Source organism: Charadrius vociferus, unplaced genomic scaffold, assembly GCF_000708025.1.
Source record: "Charadrius vociferus isolate BGI_N301 unplaced genomic scaffold, ASM70802v2 scaffold377, whole genome shotgun sequence".
Lineage (NCBI taxonomy): Eukaryota > Metazoa > Chordata > Aves > Charadriiformes > Charadriidae > Charadrius > Charadrius vociferus.
In genome coordinates, this window is record NW_009649456.1 from 2,403,153 (window position 1) to 2,423,192 (window position 20,040).

At 39.1% G+C, this 20,040-nt stretch overlaps 1 protein-coding gene across 2 annotated transcripts in view; it reads right to left on the reverse strand.

Moving 5' to 3' along the window:
• MEGF10 (multiple EGF-like-domains 10) overlaps positions 1 to 19,517 on the reverse strand; it is a 78,092-nt gene extending 58,575 nt beyond the window's left edge. Inside the window, exons 1-4 of one of the 2 annotated variants that reach the window (XM_009889705.1) lie at positions 19,402 to 19,517; positions 16,437 to 16,538; positions 14,927 to 15,027; positions 3,994 to 4,086 (exon numbers count right to left, since the gene is read on the reverse strand). In XM_009889705.1, coding sequence (XP_009888007.1) covers positions 3,994 to 4,086; positions 14,927 to 15,027; positions 16,437 to 16,538; positions 19,402 to 19,517 — 412 coding nt within the window. The remainder of the gene's footprint in view (positions 1 to 3,993; positions 4,087 to 14,926; positions 15,028 to 16,436; positions 16,539 to 19,401) is intronic. The other variant, XM_009889706.1, reaches the window with a different exon arrangement.
• Positions 19,518 to 20,040: the final 523 nt, after the last annotated feature.

Consider the following 20,040-nt stretch of genomic DNA (forward strand, 5'->3'; position numbering starts at 1 on the left):
GGTTGAATACGCCTTCTGTCAACTCATTTGTCATTGACCTGACTACTGTGTTCATTCAATAAATCTTTATTAGAATAACTTGTTTCGCATGACTGTCACCTCTCCCGCCAGAATGGAAGTGTTCCACAAATGAGTGATCTCTCAATCCAAGTAGTATTTCTGTTCAGATATATGTACGTTATCATCATTTCCTTCGTCACCTCCCACTGAAATTCACTGCAAGCAAATACTGCCTAATAAAGTCTATTTCCTTTAACTAAAAAGAAAAGGCCTGAAGAAAAAGTACATCTCACATGGGAAATGTTCCCCAAGGAGATATTATTTAATTAGCCAAATTCCAAGACCACCACTGAGGTTTTACTCGCAGAAGAATACATCCAATCCTATTTTTCTCTCAGGTGGGATGTAAGCTTTTCAGAAAGGCAGAGGATGTGACGGAGAGGAGTGTTATGGGTTGGGCTAGAATCAAGCACTGAAAGAGGACAGCCTCAGTAGTCCAGTCAAATCTTTATCCCTCTTCTTCCTAAACTGAAAGCAGCCACTGACCTAGGCTATTAGGAATTGGCTGAGACAAGTCACAAAAAGGAGGTAATGGTTGGTATGAAGGGAAATGGGAGTCTCCCCAAAAGTTTAGTCCCTAGAAAGGTTATTAGGCCATAGCACGCAGTGGTAGGCAAAGATAGGAGAAGCAGCTTGCTGATTCAGCTTTTACAGCACAATACCTGAATTTAGTCCACGCAATCACTCTCTCATTTTTTGAGAGAACATTACAGCATTTAGGAAGCTCTTGTCTGCAGTTACCACCCAGAAAGACACTGTCACAGAGAGGCTGTGGCATATGGTTTAAAAATTTATTTTAAATACACTGGGTGAATAAAACTGAGAAACAACAGATAAAATCAAGCTGGTGGTTGGCAGATGGACAGATGCTGCAATAAGCCTAACTCTGTTCTCAGATACCTACAGATGAAATTCCTTTGTAAGGAGAATAATCACCCCTAACAGAGAAAGGATAGTACTTTGGAAGAAAAACTTTAGTTCTGCAGTTTTACAGGTTTTGTGCTTAGGTAGAACTGTTGCTTCCAAGACGTTCATGTCCATGCAAACAAACAGACTGCTAAATCTGGAAGTTTGCCTATTATCTCAGGCTTTGAGAATAATCTCTCCCTGTCGGTCACCGTGTTTTATTTGGTCAGCAGTAACAACTAAATCCCTGAGTGTCTGCCTTACAAAAATACCGGCCTGCCTTGTAATCTTTGTTCCTTCTCCATTATTCAGTTAAATAGTTACACAGTTAAAATGTTTATATAATAAGCATTATTACAGTACGACAATTTGCATGTATTTTTCTCAAATAAATGACTTACCATATCAACAAAATGATTAATAAAAAAAAGCATCTTTTTATTTTATCTCATTGTACCTTTCTATTACTAAGACTAATCAAGTTGGGGATCGTGCAGAGAATAAAGGCAAAATATTAAAATCTTTTACGTAAGGCAAGCAACTTTAATAAAACTCAGTGCCAGAGAGCCAAACCCCTATCAGTTACTGTGTTTCCAACACTAGCCACTGCTTTTCAATTCAATTTGATCCGTGCTGTAGCGCTCAAGACACGCGGATAAGGCAATCATGCACAGCTAGCAACAAACAGCAGCACTTAAACTCAGAAGGAAAATCTGGTGAAAGCAACATTTTTCTTAAGTTTGTCCACATGGAATGGGATAAATAAAAAAAAAAGCCTCTGTAGCATATGCAGAAAAACATCCTCTTCCTCAGCCTACCCCCCTTCTCTTAGGACTACACTAACAAACTGAAGCAAATTTTGGCGGTTCCAGCTAGCTCTAACGTCACGCAGAAGCCTTTAGAGGATCACCGACCTCTCCAGGGATCACACTGTTCAAAAGTACGTGAACAAAGGCCCTTTCAGCTTTGGCCTGTTGTGTACACCCACCAGAGAGTATTTTTGCTATTGCCGCTGCTGTGACAAGCAATCAAAGGCAACCAACTGAGGAAGAAGCAGAGGAAAAGAGCTGCACAAGTATTCAAAATGAATTATACCAGACAGGTAAGGGAAATAGGCTCTAGAAAATCCTGTGAGAGGAAGGATTATTTCCAAAGACAGATTTAGAGGTTCCTGTCTCATCTAAAGTGCCCTTTCAGCAAATTTCAAACTTGGAAATCTCAATAAATAACAGTATCTCCGCATTCTGTGTTGTCTAGTGATACACATTTCTCCTGCACATTTGATTAGTTACAGAAGAGCTCGATACATAAGGCATTCAGAAGGAAAGATAACATTTTTTGACAATGTCCTTCGACAATTCAGCACACGATTAAAATCAGCATTACAGCAACACTGCATTGCTAAATCTTTCAGTTTTACACCTTACACAAAACTTAGTGTTTCTTTAGAGCTGTTCATGCAAAGAATTACATGTGTATACAAAGACTATACAAAAAATGTAATGCTTTTTAACTAGTTAAGTTCTTCCTCATATAACTTCTCTCTCTCAAATTTCACAAAATAGGCTGCTTGAGCAACAGATCAGTTCCACATGAAGAGTCACTATAGCACCTTGTTTGCAAAAAAAAAAAGAACATCTCCCTATTTTTGTTATGCAGAAAAAAAATGAGGGTGAAAATATAACCATATTATTTTTGTCCTGATGATGATGTAGGTTTTTGACAGTTGTTATCTTTATAGGAATCCCATACTAAGTAAACTAGCAGCATAATATCTTTGCAAGACCTCGAGGTCTGTTTTATGAATTGGAATTTTATATGGTCTGCGAAATTTAAATTATTAATGTATTTTTTTATTGTTGACTAAAATATGTTCCTTTCAAGTGGACAGTCACTAGTGGTGACCCACTTTGAACTTGACTGTAATGAAATACAGGGTTGTAATGTTAGCCTAAACATTAAATTTCCAAAGACCTTACAAAGGGGGACAGAAAGATGAAATAAATAACAGATTATAATGAATAAAAAAATCAAGAATTCTGAGAAACTCTATTTCAGGCAAAGGGAAATAAAAATAACAACTCGTGGTCTGCACAAATGATTACCTGTGACAGAGGAAGAGGTAGTGCACTAACAAGCCAGCCCTGACACTGGGGGGCTTCTGCCCTCTGACCAAACCTTATTGCTTTATTGCAGCCTGCAGTGCCTGGATTTATGCTCAAGGAGTCTAGAAAACAGCAGTGACTGAAAAGGTCATGAACTGATACTTTACTACTTCACTTTGTGTTTTTGACATTTTGCTATGCTCTTGCGTCACGCGTGTGACGGCCTTGGTCTTCACAATTTCTTTATTAAGCATGACCACCTGCTCGGTGGGTGGCATGTGACCGCAGCCACACGCCAAGCAGGAAAGGTGCCAGCCTGCCCCTGCCTCCCGTCGCGTGTGTCCTCGACACTCCTCTCTTGCTGCCCTCGCCTCCTGCACGCACTCTCATGGCAAAGGGGAAGGAGAAGAAAGCTGGAGAAACGTGACGAGTAAATGAGAGTAAAGTGGAAAGAGACTGAGCAGATAGGGAGCAACTAACAATGCAAGAAGGGAACACAGCAAGGGGGGGAAAAAGGACAAGTTAGTGGCTGAACGAAAAAGGAGGAGAGGGTTGTGAGGAAGGCTTTGCTCAAAGCTTTTAAACGTGACCTGGCATCATCATTCCTTACGCACGAGGAAAATAAAAAATTAGAGATTTTCTTACAGTTAAAATACAATTTTACCTACATTACTCCAGATACTAAGTTCTATACTATCTGGCATGTTTCTGAGCACAAAATAGCTCATGACATTCAGTGCTGCTACTTGCAAATTTTGCAAGTAAATGAAGAAAAATCAGGTCACGCAGAGTACCCTGAGAACTCAGAACAACCCCGACCAGCAAGCAGGAGCCCAAGCACAGGATTGATGATAATCAACCCAGAAGAGAGGACAACACCGTGGAAAGAGCAGGAGATGGGCAGAAGCAGGTGAAAACTCACCACTGGAGCAGTTGGGTCCTCCCCAGCCAGGCTCACACTGACAGGTGTTCGGAGCAATACAACGACCATGGACACATTTATCCGCACAATGAGCTGTCAGAGAAAGAAATAAAAAACAGAATTAAAGAAGAACTCCTAGCACTAGGAAAAGTATTCTAAACTTATTCCTCATCCAGATCTTTTATGTCTCAAATATCCTTTAAAAGCAAAATAGACATTAGTGTATTAAAGTACGACAGGATCTCTTCAAAATAAACTTTCTTACTGCAGTCTCTTCTCTCCTAAGTTTGAAGGCTCCAACTAAAAACATGTCGGTGCTATTCAAATACTTTTGCATTAAACAAAGAGCAAATTGTCCACACTTAATGAAAATAGTGTCATAGTATGATGTAGGTTGGAAACCCATCTGAACATGATCCTGGGCAAGAGACTCTAGGTGGCCCCGCCTGAGCAGGGAAACTGGACAAGATGACTTCCACAGGTCCCTTCCAACCTCAACCATCCTGTGATTCTCTGAAGCAAACTCACGCCAAGAAAAAGAGAGGAGCTTCTGCATGCATTAAAAGAGGGGTTCTCTTGCAATGGTATAGATAAAATACTATTTGCAACACATCAGTATTTTAATATCAATTTCTCTGAATGGTTGCACAGTTCAAATGAAGCACAACAAAACAGTGATGATGATCAAGGTAAGACATGAGATACAAACCCTGTGAATGACTGCAACCTTTATTGTGAGTACTAAGCAGAGCCCCTTGTAATTTTTCTTGATAATTTTTTTTTTTTTTTTTTTTTACGATTTGCAAGCATGTATTGCTACAGTTGAGGCTTACTTTGAAATACAGCTTTTATTTGAAACATTTAAGAAAAACTTGAAATGGCTTCTATACCCAGCACATCAATGTAATTGACTCAGAATACAATACACCGAAGAGGAAGAATCTGCATACAGCAACTGGTAATCTGGCATCCCATTCATCACAAAATACACTTAGCTTTCAAAAATATATACAGTGTAATACTTTCCTTCTAGTTTGAACAACAATAAAATTTAAAAAATATGCACAGGATGAGATTTTTCTTTGTACCAACATTTCCAGATAAACTATGACAAGAATCTGATTGATATACCAATGAATTTTAGTTGGGCTTGATGGTCTTAGAGGTCCCTACCAATCCAGACAATTCTATGATTCTATGAACACCAGGTGAACAATGGGAAAAAGTTGGTGCCTACAAGAAGTTTAATGGGACTATATGTGAATCATTTGAGTTCTGAATGGATTGAAAATTCTCTACAGTAATTGGGAAAAACACTTGCAAAATGTCCTGTTTTTTTCCTAATTAAACATGATGAAGCACATGGGTCATCTTTATGTTTTGTGTGGCCAAGAAAAAGGAAAGCCACACAGACATCAATCATATATAGTGTTAAAATCTTTGGTTATCTGGAATTCCAGCCATTAATTGCCCACTTGTACAGTCTTTAATTTTCATTCTCAACTTCTACTTCTAATAAGCTACTTTTCAGATGTGCATTAAAATGATCTGCATTAGAAATCAACAAGGAGAACATGCTTTTTTAAATGTTAGATCATACAACATATTAATACAAAGTTATTTCATTGTTCTCTATTTATTTATTTGAAAAGAATGACTTCAAATAATACATCACAATTTTCCATTAGTCTTATAACTAGACATGAATTACTCGTATCTTTGAAGATTCTTGCCCAGTAAGTGCTGCGCTGGGCACCAAAGCTCTCCCTAAATCAAATGTGTGAAAAATCCTACTAGTAAAACACAAGGCAACAGATGGTAGCTGTACACGTACACGTGTCTGCACATGCACATGTACAAATAACTTAGTGAATACCAACATACTCAATGCAAACTCCTGAGCGCTAAGGCTAAATACAATAAAGTGACATTCCATCACATACTCTGTGAGACAGATGGAAAAAAATACAAAAATCAAAATGTTGTATGAAACTGGACCCAGCAAGGGACACAGAGGAAGCTCTTTGAGCACCTCCTTGCGCTGCCCTTCACACCATGCTGAGCACATAGATCCTTCCTATGTAACACCACACGCTATGGTGCTGTGGCAAATAATCATCAATTACTTTCAATAATAAAATAGAGTTGTCTTGGAACAAATATACAACAGGTGAAACTTTGGTCAGTGTTATTAATGCAGAGTCATTTCGCAAATTACTGTATTGCTTTCTTAGCCACCATAGCATAAATCAACAGTAGCTTCTCTTCAGTCACTGAAGTGATGTTTCAGTTTTCCAGTAGCAGAACATAAATCAAACACAACTCTTCAAAACAGGCTACCACTACTAAGTCTCTATAGAAGTTATCTATAAGCAACAATGTTGGGGGTTTTGACAGACGGAACTCTGCTCACTCTAATGAAAAAGAAATACGGGATAAGGACCACTGAAGGAAGTTGTACAATATATATATTCCTGCTTCCAAATAATTCCAATGAAGTTTAATTAAAATTTCATTTATATATATATATGGCATACAAATAGAATTTTTTTTCTCAAAGAAGAGTACATGTAGTTCTTTGTTTTGAAGAAGCTAAACTAAAGCCAAGAATGTTTAAAAAAATGTTCAAGATATATAAAAAAAATTAGAGAGATGCAGTATTTCTTTTTTTTTTGGTTAAGTTTCTTAATGCCTCAAAAATATCTGATCGAAGAATGATTTCTTTCTACACTTTGGATATAGATAAAAACCTATTTTGTAACCAAAAGACATTATTCTCTAGACACCTTATGGGCAAAGTTATTCTTGGCAACTGAATACTAGTTAACATCCCTAAGAGACAGCATCTGTGAAAAAAATTATTGCACTGAACATGGGGAATAGAGAACCAAAATTTACTACATGACAAAAAAGTGTAAGGTGAGGACAACATGAAAAGCACCAGAACAAGCTGAAAACACATTGAATGACATCATGGACAGAGAAACTACTTTCTCTTGGTTTCTATGAAATTGTTGGACATGACATAAGAAAATATTTATGTGCAAGTGCAGGTGAAAAACTTAACATGAAGTCTTTTTGATACTGAGACATGTAGAGAAGCACCAAAAATTCACTGGCAGCAGTAAATTGCATAAGTCATATCTTCTTCTTTTGTAAGGCAAAAATCAATTATCATATGAAAAGCAATCTGAGCTTACTCTTGCCTATTTCCTTTTACATCTCATTTCCCCTTTTCTTCTGTGTCCTATTGCTTCCTCCAAAATCTTCTCTAAAATCTTGCCTTGTCCAACTTTCAGGTCTATTTCAGTGGATCATATCCTTTCGTTTTCTTAAAAAACAAAAGGTAGATTCACTCTTTCTGATTACAGAGTATCAGCCAGCTTGAAGCATCTATAAAATATCTGAGGCTGCTGCGTGTGCAATGCCATGTAGTAGCCCTTTCCGCACCACGGGAGGAGCTGCCACATCCACTGGACACAAGTCCACCAGGCTGCTTGCGTTCTGTTCCCACCTCAGTGGCAGGCACTGGTACTTCTGTAACCAGATGAATGAACATTCCCTGCTGAGGAAGCTCAGCAAAGTGAACCAATGTGAAAAGACGTGTAACCCACCCAGGCCATCAACACCATTATTACAGCAAGCTGAAAGCGATGCGAGGCAAAGGCTCGGCCAACGTGCTGACAGACATGCCCTAGCACGACAGCTTTGGGAGGGGAGCTCTTACCATGGGGAATTAAGTCAGTCATGCTAGAGGCACAGAATGTATAATACAGTTGCAGGTCAAGTTGCCACTTTCAAACACTGATCACGTGTCTTATACTGATATCAATGAAGAGAGGGAGATGGTGCTCCAGCTCTAGAGAAGATTGCAATTCAAATGCGTACTTATATGCTGATGGGCTACAGCATACCTCCTGCAGTGCAAACGCAGATTGCCTCTCCATTGCTATACCTACTTAAAATATTACAGCTGAGTGGAGTAACTCCTGCGCCTCATATGACTTCCACTTCAGAACTAGAGCATATACGAAGAGTGGAACATTGTCAGACTTGCAGTTTCTGAATGGTGTTTTATGAATCTGCTCTCCGTGATTAAGAAAGTGACATGAATTTCTTTCATTGTAAGTCACCATAGACAACACTCGGACAGCTGTGCATTGCATTATCTGATGTTAAAAGAAGGTACACAAAAATTTCCAGTAATAATGATAATATTTGAAAAAAGGTGTTTTTATCTTTAGTGAACATTTATGCAAGCATTTCAGGATCTGCTGCTTTTTCATTCTCAAAAGCCAGACATAAATCAGTTAACATAAACAAAGCATGAAATATTTTGGCTGTAATTATGCACATAAGTAAATGACCAGGAGAATTAACTATGGTTCTGCAACTAGACTTACATCTTTTAAACAAATTAATCACATCATCAAATAAGCAGATACCTGAAATAATACCTGATTTCATGAGGTTTCATTCCTGACATCTATTAGATAAAATTCCTATCAACTTTACAGGTAATTCATATTAGGAAGACTGGAGTAGTATCTGAACTGGACCTGCTTTAGCTGTTAAAAGTTCTCAAAATTTTGTGAACTACACTTGAATGCACAAACCATTTTGGACTGCAAAAAGAAAAAAAACTTTTTCTACATATTTCACAAGGTTTAACTTCAACTTCCTCAAAAGTAATTAAAATAAGGTTCCTCAGCACTTATCATGCAAAATAAAATTCAAGTCTCTTTTAAACTACATTATACACGTGTTTTTTCAAATAAATTCTTCACTTCCATACTGTATGACAGAACATATCCTTTGGTTAATCCTGTTTTCGTATGCTTGATGAGTAGTTGCTATTAAAGTGATACCCAGTTACACATTAAGATAGATAGTTTATTTTCTAATTCATGTCTTGAGGAAATTCAACCGGCATAATTCTCCTTTAATGTTCTTAGATACGAGCTACGCTGTCAGTGAAGTTAATGTTCAAGCTACCAAAATGCTACTGGGATGAATCTACATTCTGTGTGTGTCAGTCTACAAAAAAGCCTCCAGAAGAAATCAAAGAATCATAGAATGGTTTAGGTTGGAAGAGACCTTGAAGATCATCTAGTTCCAACCCCCTGCCACGGACACAGACACCTCCCACAGGACCAGGTTGCTCAAAGCCTCATCCCACCTGGCCTTGAACACCTCCAGGGATGCATATCCTGCAACTTTTCTGGGCAACCTGTTCCAGTGCCTCACCACCCTCAGAGTGAAAAATTTCTTCCTAATGTCTAATCTAAACCTACCCTCTTCCAGTTTGAAGCCAACCCCCCTCATCCTATCACTACATGCCCTTGTAAAAAGTCCTTAGTCCTTCCCCAACCCTCTTGTGGGCCCTCTTTAGGTAGTGGAAGGCCGCAATAAGGTCTCCCTGGAGCCTTCTCTTCTCCTGTCTGAATAGCCCCAACTCTCTCAGCCTGTCCTCATAGGAGAGGTGCCGCAGCCCTCTGATCATCTTTGTGGCCCTCTTCTGGACCTGCTCCAACAGCTCCATATCCTTCCTATGTTGGTGGCTCCAGAGCTGGATGTAGTACTCCAGGTGGGGTCTCACGAGAGTGGAGTAGAGGGGCAGAATCACCTTGCTCAACCTGCTGGCCACACTTCTGATGCAGCCCAGGATGTGGTTGGTGTTCTGGGCTCCGATTGCACATTGCTCGCTCATGTTGAGCTTCTCATCAATCAGCACACCCAGGTCCTTCTCCTGAGGGCTGCTCTCAATCCATTCTCTGCCCAGCCTGTATTTGCGCTTGGGATTGCCCCAAGGCAGATGTAGGACCTTGCACTTGGCTTTGTTGAACGTCATGAGGTTGGCAAGGGCCCATGTCTCCAGCCTGTCCAGGTCCCTCTGGATGGCATCCCTCTCCTCCAGCATGCCTACCTCGCCACACAAATCTCAAAGTCTTTGAATTCTTTCACTTCAGAAGCATTCTAAAAATTGAATGGGCTTTGTAAATGTTAAAAAAAAAAAAAAGGGAAGACTGCACTTTCGTAAAAACTTCTCAGGCTGTAGCTCAGCCTAGCTTCCATCTGCCAAATCTCCTAGGGATTGCCATTGATATAGGGAGATAAGTGACAGTAAATTATTTTTAATAAATAAGAGATTAAGTCAATTACTCAACCTAGTATGGACTTTCTGAGGCCAGGAGTAAGTTCCTTTACAGAACTTTACACAATGATTCTTATCTTTGTTTCTGCATATAAACTGCATTCAGATCATCTCAGAAAGTCCATCAGATCTAAATATTAATTGCATGCTCTGTAACTCTTAAGAGCAAAAATAAATAATCACCTGAGCTCCAGTTAGCCTACTCTTCTGCAGAGGTACTGACAACAGGGAAGACAGAAGTCCGAAATTTGCATGTTATTTGTATCCTTTATAAAGAGGAATTATATGAGGAGAGCACAAACTAAGGTAATACCAGAAGTACGAAAAGATATCTTCATGCTTATAAAACAGTCCAAGTACTGATGCCATATAATGTTGGCATTAAAATTAAAACATATTTTTTTTACCCTCCTGAAGACAAACCCATATGGTACAACTAATAAAACACAGAATAATTTTTCTGTTCAGCATGACTGAACACTGCTTGCCATAATAAATCCAGTCTGCAAGAGAGTATTTCTATACTGGCCAAAAGTTACACACAAAAAAAGTGTCTATTATAATATTTATTAACATCATTTAAAACTTCCCCAAGAGGTTCCCTGAAAAGCTTCCAAGGGCTGCACAATGGAGGCTGACTCTTGATGACACTTTGTTGCTTACTAATAGTCATGTAAGTGCAGCATCATTTCAACAAACTCAGAAACATTGGAAAGACTGGTATCTTCTTTTTTTAAACTTATTATGGCTATAGTGGGGTGGTGTTTTCCATAAAACTTTTAACAAATAACTACGTCAAGTGTGACTGTCATCTTCTTATCAGTGGCATTAGTCAAAAGAAAAGGATGCTAAAATTCTGTATCAGAGTTTGGACAGTTTACAGTACAACAGTTATTTTTAATTTGGAGAAGAACAAACAGAACTAAAATTTTCATATGAGTGACAGAAAAGGCCTGCTTGTGTATTTTCCATATATATATATTCTCCACATATCTTTATATTCCATATATATCTATATATATAAACTGAATCCAAAGACAAACACAAAAGCAATTTTCATCGAAAAGTGAAAACATAAAGTTTCACCTATTGAACGTTTTCAGGAACAAGTATGGAAGTTAGAGTCACAATTCCACAGAAATCTAAGATGAATTCAAGTTCACCTGTTCAGACTGGACTCCAAAAGACCCAAAATAAAACCCACTTATATTTCAGCCAGTGCTTTTCTCTGGCTGTTGGCCATTCTTTTCCTTTGCAAATACATTTACAGACTTTAGCAACATGAGGCTGGCACACTCTTGCAATTCTTTATGCAGTGACAAATAATTCTGTCTCCACTATAGGCAGTGAAGTGGCACTGCCGCTAGTAAGTACTACCTCTAGGGGAACTGTGACTAGTGAGTATTCATGCTACAGATTCCTAATTATTATTTGAAAAAGGAAGTCACAAGATTTCAATTTGTCACTGTATTCACTGAAGTGTTGAGTCATACCAAAATGATCTACCAGTAGAATTTTCTAATTGAGTTTTCTAAATTGCCAAGTCAAATAGAAGAACAAGCAAACAACAAAACATCAACAGCACCACAAATATTTTAGCCTTTTAGAAGCATACTATATCCTCCACTACATATAAAACAATCCACACTGCAGGGAAAATAAAACCACCCTAGCAGAAACACTGTGCGCATTGTGGAGCAGCAACAGCATAAATGAAGATATCTGCAACACTTCAAACGGCTTTGATTCTTTTCTGTTTTCACATATAAAAAAAGGCGGAGTGCTTGAGTGTTTTCCAATGTGGCCACCATTTTCTTGCAGAAAAAGATTTACGTTGGCTTTCTGAAAGTGATACTTCTGCTGTGATGACATAGAAGAGCACTCCCCCTGTCATTCTCTCTTACCATTTGATCTCAGCGGACAGCATCATGTTTGCTTTCCAAGTTAAACTGGATGACTACTATTGTCGCAGTGTATGCAGGCATCACCTACTCTACTATGTACAAGTTCACTACAAAGCTGGTTCAAGCAATGGAAAGCATGAAATATTTGCTGCCTTCTATTAACCACTGAGCTCCTCCTTTGCCCTGAATCCCCAGCTCCAGTTGAAGATCATGAGGACTGGAGGTGTCTTAATGCCTTCCAGGGCCAACCATTACAGAATCAAACAAATGCAAAGTTAGCTACGCTGAAGGATCTTTATTTTTATATAATTTGAAGTCTGAGGCATTCCAAAATTGCTTCCTAAGTCAGAGCGGAGATGTCCTGAATATCAGCATTTGGCATCTTTTTATGTAATAACAGTAAAAAATTAGTACATCCAATGTGGTCTGCTGAATTTACAAGGTTCTGGGTATTGCTGTGTTAATAGAGAATTAATTTACTACATATACTATAGCTATGTAAAAGCTGTAGTCACATAAGAGATTCATCATCACACTACTCACATGCTCTGTTATTTAAAGTATATAACTTCTGAACTGTTACATACATCAAAAAGTATACTACTTAATCAAAAAATTAAATATGATCATTCATATCTGTTTGTATAACACACAAATGTAGTTAGAAATTGCTTCTTATAAGTCTAATACATACACATTAAAAACAAAAAGGTTAAAAAAATTGTCATCTGATACCAGACAGAACCATTTTTCTAAAAAGTTTTTTTTAAAAATATCATTTTGACTTTGCTTTTTCATGTGCAGAAAACACTTCAAATCAAGTATCTTACTGCCGCATTTTCAAATTCCAGAAAATGCAGTAAAACAAAAATAGACAGGAGGATAGTGTGATGTGTTATGACATTCACAGGGTATAATTTTCCAGGGATACAAAAAAATCCTGCCGGTCACTTCTAGGTATGCACCTCACAACAACCAGAAAGCCACAAATTAAGAAAATTTGCAGTACAAATTTGCATTTGTATCGAATAAACTAAAAATACAAACAAATGAAATACGAATTTACATTTGTATTGAATAAATAAATTTAATATACATACTGAAAGCGATTTTCAGACTCATTTATTGGTAAAGACTTGTCCACCGCACTGTTGTCTCCTAAACTGGGTTGCAAAATCCAGTGGCAATGACAAGTCTCTTGTTTCTGTTATTTCACAGAACGTTTTCCTCGACAAGCTTCTCCACACCTTGAATGCTATGCTTCACCACTGTCACTACAGCCATAAGGCATTCAATAAAGCAATGAACATAACTCCACTTTTCTCATTTTCAGCTGAGAAAAAACCACCAGGTGAAGCAGTGTGCCTTAGAGAGTTAGGCTGAAAATGTGCTGTCACAGAGCCAGCCCTTCGCACGCACCTCGGTCCAGGTCCCACTCTGGGTCGGTGGGAGCGTGCTGCTGGGCTCCCTGCGCAGACCAGCCACGACGGAGTTTAACTGGGGGACGTGACACAGAGCTTCACATGAGAGGAGCTAAAGCAGCCGCCTAAACTGCTCACATGCTGTGGCTTTCCTAATAAGCTGGACTTTTCACTTTTTTTCTCTTGGCAAGGCTTCCCAACTGGTTGCCTCTTCAGAAACTGGGCGGCAAGCGCACGGGCAGCCCCTGCAGTCCAGAGGCTCCAGCCTCTCACCAGTCTGCTCTTACAGGGCCGCCCCACATTTCCAGAAAAAATTCAACTATACAGCCTCAGTCCCTCTGACATTGTTAAGGTTCTGCAGGTTTTTTAATCTCATTATTAGAAGAGCTGCAAAAGCAATGAATGGATATAGACGTTTTCCACTATAATGCATGTCCCTTCTGTCTCCAAAAATTAGTGTAAGTATACACCCAAGTCAACATCGCAAATGATGTTACAGACAAAAGATTGCCCCAGATGAGTCCAGTTTTTCAAGGAGATGAAAAGATGAAGAGATGTGGTTCCCTGACTTATGGAAAACTTATCATTGCAGTCCATGCTGCGCATGCGCATTCACCAGGACAAATAATTTGAAATATTATTGAATTAATTTCATTTTTAGCCCTACACATTTGCCCATCTCCAAGGATATGCTATCCTTCACAACTGCTTACACATCCCAAGTTCCCTGCTGTCACTCCTGCCGACACAAGCATCTAGAAGCTGCCCAGCCCACTGTATGACTTTGAATAACCCTACGTTAAACTACTAACGGTACACTTCCAGGGCTCTGGATGAACACCTCCTCTATTTTCATTCTGCCTTTCTACTATGCTCTTGAATGAATACCGTTTTAAGAATCAGACCTTCCTAGGTCTGCATGAGGCCACACAAGAGAGAGAAAGGGAGCTCAGCCAAGGCCACGGCCAGGCTCTGGACACAGCTCTTCCCTCTTTAGACTTAGGAAATGAGGAGACAGGGGAATGTGCCACACAAAAAGGAGGTGCTGCTGCCGTCAAACAGTTTTTACAGATCTCTGTTATCTGCAAGAGAGGCTAAGCATCGGGATCAATCAGGGACCACACTAAGGAGAAAAACCTTGTATCTCCCTTCTGGTTTTGAACTTCGTATTTATTTACTGTGTTGGAAAATGCACTGACACTTGTGCCGTGCATTTTCCATGTGATCATTACCTAGAATCACATCAAAGCTGGTTACTTAGACATCTGAGATCCAATTATCCTGTCATTTGCATATGCACAACACCAATTGACTTCAACGAGAGCTGCACGTGCACCACTGATGAATAACTGAGCCCCCATAACTCAGCTTCCATAAGTCATCTATCAAAGAGGAATCAAACCAGCATTGAGATAAACGTATGGAATTCCAAAGCAAAAAGAGGCTAAACTTACGGACACACATTTCCCTGCTTTCATAAAATCCAGGGCAGCACTGGGATTTACGCCTGTACATTGTTTTCTCACCATGTCTGTAGGCAGTACGATAACTGATCCTAAAGAAAAGAATGAATGCTTGTTATGTACAATTCATGGTTCAGAAACAAAACAATATATATTCTAACACATTTAAAAAAACATTAAGGTATCAGTAAGAAGAGAGAAAAAAAGCTCAAAGAGACCTTGATTTATCTGTTGCTGAGCTCAAGAGTCACACTGACTCCCCATCAAGCCTTACGTCCATGGTTGGCCAGACAGGAGGGAAAAATGTTAAGGATTTTGGCTAGTTAAGTAATATGCAAACCAGAACATCACTGCCTTTGCCATTAGAATCCCCTATGGAGGGTAAAGGCTGGCAATACAAATTAGTTACCTGGATTATTACAGCTATCTGTTTCCAAGGGAAAATGCTCTGGGGATCATTCTCCCAAGAGTGAATCAGTTTTACAGGAGCAGAGATGTCGTCAGAAGAGAAGTTCTGGTTAAGACAAGAGATGGAAGGGCTCAAAGGAGAGCCCAGACCTCCTGGGCAGCCAGCAGCGCTACACACCTCTCGCCAGGGGAGACGCTGCCTTGCCGAATGCAGCCCTGCAGGGCAGTGGTGAGCAGCACACAGAGAAATCAGCACATAAACTCATCAAGAACTGCAGAAAATATAGCTTCTTTCTGACACGAGCAGGTAGTATTTAGCAGAAGCGGGCTCTCCCACTGCCCTCTCCTCTCTGCTCCTCACCATGTCCATAACTCTCCCTCCCTGGCTCTCCTGGCTGCTGTCCACATACTCCACCAAGCAGTGAACACACGCCCTCACCACCTGAGAGAGTCTGGACTCCCAGCAAGGAACAGCTCGTATATAATTGTGCCATAAGTAAACAAAGTGTAATCTCTCTCTGAACTCAGTATCTGCTTTTTAGGTACTACCTGTAGTGATCTGTCTCCTCCAGCTGCTGTGCACCAGGGAGCCTTTCCCACTGCTGATGTTTCATACTTATGGGCATATTCCTCTGAGGAAAATGCTTTTTACAGCTGTCACCAGTTTTTAATCATTCAACCCTTGCTTACTTCCTGCAACCACAAGGAGTTTCCTTTAATGAATCTTCTTACTTTCCTTTCAAGCAGCATACACTTTCCCCAGAACATAAGGCTGCAAGCAGCAAGGGGTCTCTCGTGACATTTCTGAACACATACACCTCGCAGGGTCTGGCAAATTTAATTTTGTGCATTGCATGCTTTTTCCCAACCTGTTTGTTTTCTGTTAGCACTCCATCAGATGATATACCAGCTAACAAAACATTGTGGCATTGCTTGGGCATGCATTTTCCAGTTGACATAGACTATAGCAGTTAGACAAACTAATCACTATAGCTAAAATATCCTACATATTATGCTTGATTTTGACAGACACAAAATCTTTGCAAATATTTACAATATCAGCAGTTTGAAAATATTAACAATTGTACATCACCTGTGTCGTGTGCACTTAAACCAGTTCAGGATGTCAGTACAACTGGTGTAGTAAATTTGATCAAAAGGATGTGGGTATGACTCTTGCACTGTAACTGAATAACTGGGGGGGGAGAGAGAGAGAGAAAGTGGACAGATTATCAAGCAAGTCCTTTATAGTACAGTCTGATTTAAGTAAGTCCTGGTATAGAAAAGACTAAATATAACAAATACTCATGTGCAAAAAAAACTCACAGAAAGTTTAAGTGAAACATGAACCAGCTAACTTTATAAAACAGAATATATCAATTGAAAGGTTTTTCTTCAACCAAGTAAAGAAAAATATACATGTGGAGAGCCATCGTATCTCTACTGTTTAATACATTTGATGAAATGGTACCACTAGACATTTAAGGAAAAGTAATGTATGTCTAAATTTAAGAAAAAGCAAAACACGCGTTTCAAATGAGCAGCAAAATGAAGTACTGTGTAGTATGTGTTCTCCTGTGGCAATAAACTTTTGCTAACATCACTGGATAGCTGGAAAACTAGTTCAGCACCAGAAAACGAGGTTTCTTGTGTTATCATATAGAATAGAAAAATCTCACTTGATTTTCTGAGAAATTTCTTTTAAAAACTGCAGCTGTATCCATAGCAAAACACCTTTCTTTTTTTTTTTGTAGTGGAAAGGTCTGCCAGTATATTTAGGTACCAAGCGGGTGTTAGCACAGAAATACACCTAAGTAATAATTAGTGAAAAATGATGTAACAATTAGGCCATCAAACAGCCTATTCAGCAATCAGATAAAGCCCATACCTTATTTTGTTTACTGGCTAATTTTTAATAGAGAACTGTTGTGTTGGGTTGTTTTGTTTTGTTTTGTTTTGTTCTTTTAGAAATACTGTACTGAAGTCCTATTATTATTTTCTGCCAAATTATAAGCACAGTGTCCTACAAATAAATCTGCGCTCTGAAGTCCAGAGCCTCCAGAGCTGTCAGTGGGGCAAGAGGAACAGAGCCCTGTTGCAAAAGGGAAAAATATTGAATCATCCTAGAAAACTCTTCAGCAGGCTGTTTGTGCTGGCAGCCAGTCAGTCCTTGATTGCGCAAGGGGGTTAGAAAATAACAGGAATGCATGGCAAGTTCCTGCAGCAGGACTAATTCCCAGGACCAGCCAAAACACACACTAAGTATGCAGCCCGTCCAGCTTTCAGTCACTTTCACTCATGCCCTCTTTGACCTCTTAGCACCTATTACAGGGTAACAGCCACAATCTCCTCTTCCTACTGTCATCAACTATACTGAGAGAAAACACATCCACACCCGTTTACTTTAGCTGCCCAGAACTTACTCCCTGTTTTTCCTACATCCATATGAAGGCAAGCAACCCTAATCTATCCAGCTGTCCGACCTAGTCCGACAAAACGCTGCTGGGGTGCCAACGCTTGCCTGAGGCTCTGCGCTTTTTGTTCGAGGCCAGGCACACTCTACCCTTCTTGCTGTGACCGCAGTTCATTTGTAAAAAACATTTTATTCCTGGCTGGGGGAGATTTATTTAAAGTACAGCACTGCCAGTGACAGCAGCAGTAAAGAGCTTGCATCTGGGGTTTTACTCTTTCACGCTTATGTACTTTTTTCTCCTGCTCTGAGCAGCAACATGAGTGTTTCAGTAAGTTTACTTACAGTTCCTCGCCATTTCTGAGACTCAGCAGAAGAAAGAAAAAGGTTCATGCAACAAAATGGGCATGCTTGCTAGATATATTTTTCTTTCTGCACACTTTGATCAGTTTGTTTTAAAACACATTATGCAATATGAATAGTTATATTTGGAGTTTTTTTCCCATTTTGCTTTTGCTATGTTGTAGCTTCCCTCAAAACCACTTTTATCTATAAAAACAGTAAACAAAGCATAGACAATATAGAGCAGTAGCCAGTAAGATCACAGACATGCGCCTGAACACTGTAAACAGGTATTTAGTGCGGTAGCTACTTCATATACACATTGTTTTATAAGCCAAATTGTACACAACAGTAGGGGCAGAGACTCCAAATGCTTCACACAAAGCTCAGATAAATTCCTGGAGAAAGTCCTTAAATGATTTTTATATATATATATATATACACTTCATAAAAATGTAAATACAAGTTCTAACTTTCTTTGTAAAGATTCAGCCATAACAATCACAAATACACATACAGTAGCTTAGCAGCACTCCCAGTGATTAAACGTAAAACACAGTATACCTTAAATGCAGGAAACATTGATGTCCTTAAGTGAACAGTTAGACTGACTCAGGGACTAGCTGATCAATCACAGGAAGAATAATAATAACAACAATGATAACAATAACAATAGTCATAGTAATAATAATATCAAAAGACATGGTTTCACTACTATAACCTTTACAGCAGAAAAGAAGTAGAGCAAATGCCTGTGGCTCAACCTCTCCCACCCATTGTGGCATTCTCTTTGAAATTAATGTGAAATTGGGTGACTGAACGGACGAAGTAAATTGATTAATTTCTTTCTGTATGTTATAAATTTCTAAACCTCATAAAAAAAATTAAGCAACAAATCTTAATTCAGATTCTGTGAATGCTGAATAGGAAAGAATCAGCATAATCAAATTTGGCTAAACTCCAATACAGTTAATTATATTTTGCATATTAAAAGCTGCTTTTCACTTAAATTGAAAAAAGCTATTTCTATTCACTTCTTGTACCCAGATGGTTGTGTAACATTGCTGGTGCCACTGTAGTGTTTTTTGCATCCTAACCTGTACTGCAAAGATGGATGCACTTCAGCGCAGTGTGAAATAGTCTTTTACTTATCCATGAACTTACCTTGGCCACACAGTAATGCAAATTTTTTTTCTCAGTTCATCACTCAGCTAAAAGCTTTAAACCATTTAAAATGTGCCCCCCCCCAAAAAAAAAAATTACAACAATCAGAATTTGTCATGTATTTTCCAGTAGAAAATATTACCTTTCCCAGTGGCTACACACATTGGGATCTTCCAGATTCAAAGATAAAGTTGTCCCCATCCAATGGTACAGGAGTACGACAGGGAAGCCAAAAAAGGAGTTCAAATGAAGAACCATATTTCCAAAAAGGTAGCTGTAAGAAAAAATATTTGTAATACATTAAAAATATTATACAAATGATAAAGGAGCTAAAACTATCAAGCTATATACAATCAATATATATGATATAAAGCAACAGGTACTTTAAGAGACACACACTGCTTGCCTAGCAGTAGTAATTTAATGAAGAAGAACAACCCAAATGGAACAGTTTCACATGAGTGGCAGGGCGGTCAGCCTGTGAACAAACTACATTTTAGAGGTCCCACTGTCTTATCAAATTGCTGGCAGCCAGGCTCAGCCTGTTTGGTCATGGATCGTCCACACCAAATGACAGAGCGGCAATTTAAAACAAAGGCTAGCATTTGCTCAAGATGGCAAAGAGTAGAAAGTTCAGCTGACGATGGACCATCAGAAATCCTGCGCATTACTTACTCACAGGAGGGGTTTGTGCTACTCCGCTCATTGCCAGCAGCACCCCTAACTGTGCAGCCTATGCTGACCTCTTAAAAACCTCAGATGCTGCCCTATCTCAAACAAC